This window comes from Uranotaenia lowii, chromosome 1, assembly GCF_029784155.1.
Source record: "Uranotaenia lowii strain MFRU-FL chromosome 1, ASM2978415v1, whole genome shotgun sequence".
Taxonomy (NCBI): domain Eukaryota; kingdom Metazoa; phylum Arthropoda; class Insecta; order Diptera; family Culicidae; genus Uranotaenia; species Uranotaenia lowii.
The window spans coordinates 9,273,061-9,283,572 of record NC_073691.1 but is presented as its reverse complement, the minus strand read 5'-3'; the positions used below and the strand labels follow the sequence as shown (position 1 = coordinate 9,283,572).

Here is a 10,512-nt window from a genome sequence, read left to right as displayed (position 1 = left end):
CTTCCGCTCATTATGAGTTGATGTTTTACATATATGAGTTTATGTTTAACATATATGAGTTAATGAGTTGATGATTAAATATATTGAGTCCCAAATTCATGGCGTACACCATTTGATTAAGACCCGAAATCAGAAATTTGGAATTCATTTATTGGGGTTAGAATAGAAAAAATGAAAAATTTGGTAATATTTTGTTCACCAGAACTATCACTAAATGTAATGAAATGATTAACTGTTGGTGGTAGATTTTCTAACATGATTTACTTTTCAAATGCCCATTAATTTCCATATTTTTTTCATCCCGATGGAATGAACACTTTAAATGGAAATGACGTTAGGGTTGGTGGCAAAGGGGTATAACTTATACCGTATAAGTAAATTACTTGGTAGCAAATGGGTCTGCACTTATACCCCTTTGGCTCCAAACAAAAAGTAATTTTCAGTAAGCAGGATTTTTTCAACAATATCAAAACATGAGAAAATAGCGAAATAAAATTGTGATTAAAACAGCATATGATGTTTGACAGTCGAAGATTTGTTCTAGATGGTTAACTCAATTTTTTCCATTTTGCACTTATACCCCTTTTGGCTCCAAGGGCCTCAAATATGAATCTAAAATCTTAACCCAAAATCTTAACCTTAATCCTAAAACTGAATGCTTAATATGAAACCTGAATCTGATATCTGAATCAGGATCTGAAATCTGAAATCTGAATCAAAATATGAATCTGAAATCTGAATCTGAAATCTGAATCTGAAATCTGAATCTGAAATCTGAATCTGAAATCTGAATCTGAAATCTGAATCTGAAATCTGAATCTGAAATCTGAATCTGAAATCTGAATCTGAAATCTGAATCTGAAATCTGAATCTGAAATCTGAATCTGAAATCTGAATTTGAAATCTGAATCTGAAATCTGAATCTGAAATCTGAATCTGAATCTGAAATCTGAATCTGAAATCTGAATCTGAAATCTGAATCTGAAATCTGAATCTGAAATCTGAATCTGAAATCTGAATCTGAAATCTGAATCTGAAATCTGAATCTGAAATCTGAATCTGAAATCTGAATCTGAAATCTGAATCTGAAATCTGAATCTGAAATCTGAATCTGAAATCTGAATCTGAAATCTGAATCTGAAATCTGAATCTGAAATCTGAATCTGAAATCTGAATCTGAAATCTGAATCTGAAATCTGAATCTGAAATCTGAATCTGAAATCTGAATCTGAAATCTGAATCTGAAATCTGAATCTGAAATCTGAATCTGAAATCTGAATCTGAAATCTGAATCTGAAATCTGAATCTGAAATCTGAATCTGAAATCTGAATCTGAAATCTGAATCTGAAATCTGAATCTGAATCTGAAATCTGAATCTGAAATCTGAATCTGAAATCTGAATCTGAAATCTGAATCTGAAATCTGAATCTGAAATCTGAATCTGAAATCTGAATCTGAAATCTGAATCTGAAATCTGAATCTGAAATCTGAATCTGGAATCTAAATCTAAAATCTGAAATCTGAATCTGATATCTGAAAATTTGAATTAAATTTCGCGGGTCTTGACGGTTTGCTTCAGTTCTGAACCTAACATGGAATGAAAAAGAATAAACAATCTCTTACAAGCCTTACAAGCCCAACCGTAGTTGGGCGGTTTGCACCCGAATAGAAAAACATTGTGAAAAGACCATGAATTTCATTTTCACGCAACCATGAATTTTATAGTTGAAACTATGCGAATCATGGTACATAAAACCTTGAATAAACTGTCAAATTCATAGTTTTGGACAGTGAAATTTATGGTTTTAGCAAAATTTACCATGAAAAAAGGGGGTTGTTAAGCAACTTAACAATGAAAAAATCGACTTTTTCCCATACATTTGGAAACTCAAAACGATAAAGTTAACGGTTATTACAGCTTCCACTTTTTTCAAAGAAACTGTGGAGTTCATTGTTTTCCCTTGAATTTCAATCGTTCAATAATCTTGAACATCAATTTTAATTCACAATTTATCATAATTCCAGGACCGTGAAATTCCATGGTAAAAATTATTGTTTTCAGTTATTTTTTCTTCTAAATTCATATTTACTATTGAATGAAATAAACAGGTTTCATTTGTTTGCTTCAATTTTTATTCAAATTTTTCGTCTTGTTTAAAAAAAAATCATCACTTTCCAGAAGCTATAAAAAACCATCTGCACTACGGAGCTTCTAAACTGTAACATTGGCGGCTCTTGTACCGCATCTTCTGCCCGATCCTGGGACAAGGCTGGATTCCTGCACATCATGAAGTACCAGACCACAAATCCGTTTGATATCGGTTTGCCTCGGACGTCTATCTTGTCCACGTCGCAGCCATTGTATACGGCCCACATCTAAAGTTGGCCATGGGGAACTTTGAATTTCCGTCAGCTTCTAGAATTAAAAAAATTTCGGTTTAGTTAGCCTACATATAAATGAATAAATAATAAAATTATTTACCAAGATCACCGAATTTAAAGCCATCATTTTCTGTTCAGATTCCGATCAGCTTGATTTCGACTTGGTCCGGATTCACTGATTCCGACCGCGAAAATTTAAATTTAAGTTAACTTCCTCCGAGAGAAAGTGACGTTTTTAGAGCGCCAAAATTTTCATTACACGAAAAAATGTAAATGTGTAAAAAAGCAAAAAATTACCAATTTTCGCGTGGTTTGGATTATCATTCAACCATGAAGAACACTGGTACAATAAAAATCACAAGAATTTCAATGTGATACCGTACGATGTTCGTGTTTTTGAAATATTTGCAACTTTGAAATATTTTGAATTAATGATATACTTCACGGTAACTTTAAAAATCATGGTATTTTCAAAATTTAAACCGGTTGATAAATATTTTGAAATCACTATGAAGTTTACTGTTAAATTCAAAATCATTGTTACGATATATTATTACCATGGTCTTTGCTATTCGGGCATTTTATTCAGTAAAATTGCACCGTTAAATGAAACTGTAGCTGCGCCTCATTCTCTTTACCAAGTCGTCCGCGCGCTACAAGACACCCGACACCCTCTATCGTCGAGCGACGACCGAACATCACACGCAAGCAATGCACCATATCAATAATCCATCCCATCCAAACACGGCTCGGCGTCTTGCCTTAGGCTGCCGAACGCATCAGACGAACATTCAATTGAACGTTCAAAAGTGAACATTCAATTGAACGTTCAAACGACCCTATCTCGATAAGGTTGTTTGAACTTATCCCCGATGAATTCAAACGAACGGATCCTTCGGTTGACGTCGCCTTAAAATCAGTAGGCGAACTGTTCGCAAAGCATCGGAATGAACTTAAGAGATGCAGTCATTTGAACCAATCGTGCCACAGCGTCGTTGCGATGCGTTCATTTGCAATCAAAAGTCGGCGTGCTATGTTCGCAAGCCGACGCTTCCGAAGATAAAGTTAGTTTGATCTGGTCGGGAAAAAGTCGAACGCTGCATGCAAAATGATGCGATGCTTTGCACCTCTGCTTCTGAGAAAAAATTTGAATCGCATTTTTTACATTTGATTATTACTGAAGCGATGTTCTTGTGCGTATTCTTTAAATGAAATTTTAAACCCGATTTATAATCGAAGACTTTTCCACAGATTTTACACTCGAACCGCTCGTGTTTAGAATGTACAATACTATGCATTTTTAAACCTTTTCTTGTTTCAAAAGTTTTATGACATATCCGGCATTGTAAATTGTTCCCATTAGAATGTGGTTCTTGATGAGTAACTAAATTCTGCACTATTTGAAACGCTCCCCTCTCAATCTCGCGATAGAAAGGTTTTTCATAGGGATGTAACCGGCTCATGTGTGTATCCAGCGAAGTTTTCCATTTAAAACTTGTGTTGCATTTATCACAAGAGAATGGTTTCTCATCACCGTGAATTTCGCTGGAGTGTTGTCGAAAGTCGCCTTCTGAGTCAAAATTTAAATCGCACTTTTTACATTTGATTATTACTGAAGCGATATTCTTTTGCATATTTTTTAAATGAACTTTTGCACAGATTTTGGAATTTACATTACTATGCGAACTTAAATTTTTGCTTGTTTCATAAGTTTTTTCCTCGTTAGAATGTGATTCTTGATGAGTAACTAAACTCTGCTTTATTTGAAACGTCTCCCTGCAAACCTCGCCTTCGAAGGGGTTTTCATTGGGATGTATCCGTGTCATGTGTATATCCAACGTAGTTTTTGATTTAAAACCATTTTGACAAATCTTACAAGAAAATTTTTTGTGCGTGATTAATTTCTTTTTCTGGCATAAAGGTGCTTTGGAGCATTCTTCTTCGATGCTAATTTCCACGTTTGTGTCAGTAGCGAGTTCTTCCATTCTGATATCTTCCGGTTCGAGCTTAATTGTTTCGTTTACATTTGCGCCTCGTCTCAGCTCTTTGTCGAAATTATCTTCAACCACTTTATTGATGATTTCTTCAAGTGACTGGATAGATTTACGACATAATTCGAAAAAGGAACAAACTGAGCTTATAATCTCTAGTTTGGCCACACATTCCATACACACGAAGGTGGAGCTATAATTTTTTGTTCCGAGCAGTTTTTCAATCGTGTCAAATTGAACAGTCCTTTGGTTCAGGATTTGGTCACATCGGAGAAACTCTTTCTTCGTATAAAACTCCAAACACATCGAACATGTTAAAACTGTTACTGTTCTTCCTTGACTAAAAATGTTTACAACACAATCATAAGTAGGTATACAATCAGCATGTCACAAGAAACAATCTTACCTGTCGCAAAAAATGGTCGGTTCCACGTACAGGTCGTTTAAAACACGACCGTGGTGGCAGTCGAAATGGGCATCGCAAATACTGCTGTCTTCAAGACCGATCATGGCCATTACGGGGTCAGTTCCTCCCCCTAGCTGGCATCCGATTTGAATTGATCGTAGCCAACGCCGGGCCAGCGCTGAATTGTGGGGAAAGGTACGGGTGCTGCACTCGCGTCCCTTGCCTAGACACGTCGGAACGATACAGGACATGTTTTCTGCGGTTAGAATTACCACAATATTTCGAATCAGAGACCAGTTCTTCTTCTTCTTTTTTTCTGGTTTGGAGCGGGTGCTCCTTGGAGAGGGCTAGTAACTGGACTATATGCCCTGCGGTTGATTAAGCGTTTGTACGCATTTCCAGAGACTGAGTTTTGCTTCCTTTTCGAATTTACAAATTTCTTTGTAAAACTTGATGTTTTTGGTTTTAAACAGTTCGGTTAAGGTTGCACATTTCTGGATGAACTCGAATGAGGATCTTATTGTTCTGTACTTGGGTCAATGCTGTATAAGGTGGTCGCTTGTTTCTGGAGTGTGACAAAGTTCGCATTCAGCGTCATCAATTATTTTTATTTTGTGTTTCCAGTTTGGTGAATATTTAACCCTTCGTTTCATAAAGTAACAAATTTGCAACAATTAATGTATGGAAAAAGTGAAAAATCGTATTTTATTTAATTTTTTTTTCTTGATGTACTCATCATTTCCAACTGTTAAAAATGGTTTTTGGGGAAAAATAAAAAATCATGAAATGAAGGGTTAATAATCTAACTTCGGTATTAGATAACTTGATGTTGTGATATCAGGATTTTTCTTCCAAGGAGTTTTGAATCAGGAAAAGGTTTTTCCTTTGCCTTCTGCATTGGCATAGTTTTGGTACCAATCGTTTGCTGCTTTAGTTTGTTTTTTTTTTTTAATTTTCAGGATGGCATCGTTAATGCAAAAAAGATTATCAATTAATTGAGAGCCAGTATCTGTAATAGCTTGTTTAGCTAGACTGTCGGCTAAATCATTCCCGAATAGACCGATATGGCTAGGAATCCATTGAATGGTGGGTGACTCTCTTTCTATGGGCAAGTTGCAGTATTTTGTGTAATTGTCTCATTTTCTGCATTCTTTAGGGTGGTGCATGCTGATAGTGAATTAGTGTAGAGGACGAATTCGGTGTGACTAAACGTTCAAGGGCTATTTCGATTGCTGTTATTTCAGCTTCGGTGATACTGATCTCATGGGCCAGTTTAAAGGAGAATCTTTGTTTGTAGTATTCGTTGAATATACCAATGCCACAAGTTTCATTTATTTTGGAAGCATCTGGAAAGGTTTTTTTTTCAGAGTGGGTACTGTTCATAGTAAATAAGGCAGTTGTTCGAGTTGTTGCGTATTGGTGTTCTTTTTGGCGATTGATAGACCGTCGAGTCTGTCATGTATCTTGAGGTTTATAGGGTCATGTTTGGTGAGGGGTTGCGTTTGCGAGTCTCCGAAACATCTGGCGGTCACGCAAGATCTCTCTACGAACTAAGATCCGAATCTTCAACTCAAACGTCAAATCCGTATTGCTGTACGGGTGTGAAACTTGTTGCACATATGCCGTGACGACGCGAAAACTGCAAGTTTTTGTGAATCGCTGCCTGTGGAACATCATCCGCGCTTGGTGGCCTGGCAACTGGATCTCAAACGTTGAACTTCATCGCCGGTGTCATCAAAACGTGCTAGAAATCGAGATTCGGTAACGTAAGTGGAGAAGGATTGGGCACACGCTGCGAAGAGATGAAAACGAGATTTGCAGAGAGGCGCTTGACTGGAATCCAGATGGGCATCGAAGAAGAGGCAGGCCCAAAAGCTCGTGGCGGCGAAGTCTAGCCGCTGAAATCCGCACAGTTGACGAGAACCTTGGCTGACAGCAAGTGAAGACGCTGGCTCCGGATCGCCAGCAGTGGAGATCTTTTATCTCAGCCCTACACTGCAAAAAAATCCACACTTCGGATGTATGTTTCCCTTACACATACGTCTTCAAAGTTGTTCTACACTTAGATTTCATATGCTTCATATGACAATCATATGTCACACATAAAATTCATAATCGAAATATGAAATGTATGTGTTATTGACAGATAAGATCTATGATTTTCGTCTTTGAGAATTTTCACGTGTTCAAAATGTCCACCCTGAAGAAAAAGTTGGTGTGTCGTTGTCAACTTAAATTACACACTCATTTGGCGGAACACCTGAAAGTTGTAAAATTGACCCGTTTTTACGAACCCGCATTATCTGTCAAATAACGGGTCAATTTGTCGGGTCAATATTACACATTATTTTGAAAAGACCGGGTACGCATCAAGACGGGTAGTTTTATGTGTTGTCAAATTTTGAATCGCTTTGTTGCAAGTCCGCTGGACTGTTTGGAGGAGGATTTTAGTAAGTATTTTAATATTGTCGTCAAAATAGTTTCGTTTCTAAAACATATGTATGATTCTCTTCACAGACTTTGCGTGGGCACATGAGGAGGATTCCGAACCAGAAATGCTTCATGATAAAACTACGCTGGTAAATGGTAAGCATTTTACTACGAATAAATTACTAAACCATCAATTAACAATCAATTATTCGCTCAACAGGTTGCCCTGTGACCACAAGCTGCGGAAATCATCATGCTCCGAAAAGGCTGAAATCGAGCGGTAGAATGTTAAAAATGATTTGTGAAGAAAAAAAAAGTGAAATGATTAAAGCGAAGAAATAAATTATGTTTTGTTTGAAAATATGTCATTTCATTTCCATTTTGTATTCCTTCACACTTATTTGTGGGAACACGTGAACAATTGTAAAATTGACCCATTATTGCGAACCTCCAGAATCTGTCAAATAACGGGTCATTTTGTTGGTTCAATTTTACACCTTTTTTGGAAAAGCCCGAGTACGCTTCAAGACGGGTAGTTTTCAATCTTGAAAAAATATCGCCGTCACCGGAAAAGCAAAGATGATTGACGAAACAAAAAAAAGCAACAGCGGATTGCAGTAAGTATTTATTTTCTTATGCTTTGAATTCTCTAAAATTTAGATTAAATATAAGTTTCTATTTACAGGGCCGGACATGACGATATGGCACAAAATTTAGGACGTTCTTTGCCAACAATGTTGCGAACATGCATGGGCCGAAAGGAAAATTGGCTAATAATTGATGCAGCACAAATCCATGCTGCATTCCAATGATTAAGGTTAGTTTATTCGTCCAAATTATCAATGAAAATAAAATTTGCAATTTAATACCTCCTCAGAAACTATGAGTCAACTAATTGGTTTTAATTACTTGCAGATTTCAACATGCTGTTGCCTGAGCCGTTTTGCTGCTATTAAATGTGTACTAAAGTGTATTAAAAGTGTTAAAACATTTGTGATCATCGAATAAAGTATTTATTATTTCGAACTTACTCTCAATTTTATTATTTTTACATGCAACATTTCATAACACAAAAAAACTGCTTCAAAGGGCTGACATCGCCATGCAGAGCGGGCTTCCAAAATAATGTGTAGATTTTACATGCTCACATTACTAATATTCACCTCTGTTTGACGTACATGCTGTGTACACTATAAAGGGTACGAGGGCTTTACATGAAAAAGGAGTTAACCCAGTCTTTTCCGATAACGGGTCAAAACTACACTATAAGGTGTTGCGCCAGATGAGTGTGTAGGTGAGTAATACTCAAAAAAGAAAATAGCAGTGGATCCTTATCCATCTTTTCTTCTCTCCCCCGTAGGAAGCTGACTATACTGCTTGAGGAAATCTGTTGTGAAGTGGATGTCGAGAGAAGAAGGTAAGTTAATCAATTAATGATTTCTAGCATGATTGAAAATAGTTTTTTTTTTATTTTCCAGAGCCAGGAGTCTGGTGTCCGCCATAGTCGTCAATCCCGTGTTCCAGGAAAATATGATGGACGTAATGGAGCAAACTCCCGGAAATTAACTGTTTCTGAAAAATCTGTAGTTTTTGTCGTCGTTATAATACAGATAATTATTTTTAAAATAAAATAATTTCAAAATGATAAATCATTTTATATCTTTTTCGTCCGAAAAATTCTTTGGAAAAAAAACGCCTTTGAGTAGGCAAGTATGAAAACGCCTCTAAGTAGGCAAGCGATTGAGTATAACGTAGGCTTATAATATTTAAGTGTGGGATTTTATTACTTATATGTAACGCATATAAAAGTTATAATCTTGTATTCTATATGTGTGGGCACGTATTTTCCAAATGGGAATCACATTGCAAAAATCTATAAAGCTAACACATATTCCTAATATGTGGATTTTTTGCAGTGTATGCGCCGGTCATTCGGCGCTGGACCCTTAGGATAGGTTAGGTTTGGTGAGGGGCATAATTAGATTGAAAACTGGTTTGATATTCTAGTATACTTTTTCCATGTAGGATAGATCTTCGACATCATTGTTGGGGTTAATGGATGTCAGCTGTGAGCCTACGACTGTTCTATAGGCTAAATTCTTTATTATGAACTTGGCACAGATAGTCTGGTGGAGTATATCAAGTGGAACCTGTCCTGCGATTGCCATAAGTGTGTTAAGCGGTGTGGTTCGGGTGCAACCAGTGACTCGCCTGAGACTTTGGTTGTTGACCATCTCTAGAAACTTTTTGTTCGTCTTTGGTGCATTGCAAAAAACTGTAGCATTATAGTCGATGAGACTTCTAATCAACGCCGTATAGATGCGGGTTAGTGTTTGTGGATGTGTCCCTACAAATCATCTTTAACATGTTCATCCTGTCGTTAATCTTGCTTTTCAACGTTCTAGCTTCGGCGCGGAATCCTAATGCCGAGTCAATTGTGATTCCCAAATATTTGTGGGTTCTCACAGTTTCCACTGTTTCTCCGTTTATACTTAGTTGTAGTTGAGTTTGCCCTTTGCGGAATATCATTGCCTTGATTTTGGCAGAGTTTACCTTGAATCTAAGGTTTTCTGCTTTAATCAGGTTTCAGTCACCTCTTGACATTTTGTGTTTCGAGGTTTCTAGCACGTACTTTCAAATTGAAGTCGTACAATATTGGGTCATCCAAACATCTGCGGGCAGAGAAGCATGTAAGTCAGCGGTGTATAAGTTGAACAATGTAGGCGACATTGCATCGCCTTGCGAAAGGTCATTGCTGATGAATTAGCTTGTTACATTGTTTCGTCTGCTAGTAATGTTATTTTGCGATTGGTTAGAAAATTGCGAGACCCATTGGAATAGTTCTGGAGGAAAATTGTATTTTATCAAGTTTTCTTTTACTTTTTTTTGTTCTCAAGCACCTAAACGCATTGGAGAGATCTATAAAGACCACTGCCGTGATGAATTTCTCTCTTTTGTTGCGTTTGATAGCATTTACTACGTAAGAAACCGCGGTTGTGGAAGACAAAATTTTCCTGCATCCGAATGATGTGTTGTAAATTATGTTGTTGGTGTTTGCAAAATTCGTTATTTAACACTGCATTGTTCAATAATTTTTTTGCTCATGATACAAGGGATATCGGTCGCTTGCCTTCGATTGTTGATTGGCTTTTTCCCAATTTTTGGAATTATGCTGAATTTAATTTCTTTTTAGTGATCTGCAAGAGAACCGTTCTTCCATTGTTTGTTGAGATCTTCAACAATATTTATCGTTGCAGTTGTTCCTAATAATTTTAGCATTTCGTAAGTAATGCCATCAATAC

The 10,512-nt window shown here is 36.7% G+C and overlaps 1 protein-coding gene and 1 long non-coding RNA gene across 3 annotated transcripts; one reads left to right on the top strand and one right to left on the bottom strand.

Annotated features, from left to right (window-relative positions):
- Nucleotides 1-1,536: 1,536 nt before the first annotated feature.
- LOC129751130 (zinc finger protein 809-like) lies at nucleotides 1,537-7,080 on the bottom strand. 2 transcript variants are annotated; one of them, XM_055746454.1, is made up of 3 exons: nucleotides 4,781-7,080; nucleotides 2,484-4,714; nucleotides 1,537-2,414 (listed from the first exon to the last, which is right to left on the bottom strand). In XM_055746454.1, the coding sequence occupies exons 1-2, from the start codon at nucleotides 5,029-5,031 to the stop codon at nucleotides 3,415-3,417; spliced, it is 1,551 nt and encodes a 516-aa protein (XP_055602429.1). In that variant the 5' UTR covers nucleotides 5,032-7,080; the 3' UTR covers nucleotides 1,537-2,414; nucleotides 2,484-3,414. The 2 variants fall into 2 exon arrangements, with proteins under 2 accessions (XP_055602429.1, XP_055602418.1); XM_055746443.1 differs by having other exon boundaries at nucleotides 1,540-2,417.
- Nucleotides 7,081-7,094: 14 nt separating this feature from the next.
- Nucleotides 7,095-7,547, top strand: LOC129751149 (uncharacterized). The gene is made up of 3 exons (XR_008738620.1): nucleotides 7,095-7,230; nucleotides 7,298-7,366; nucleotides 7,431-7,547. It is a non-coding gene; the product is annotated as an uncharacterized LOC129751149 (long non-coding RNA).
- The last annotated feature ends 2,965 nt before the right edge of the window (nucleotides 7,548-10,512 follow it).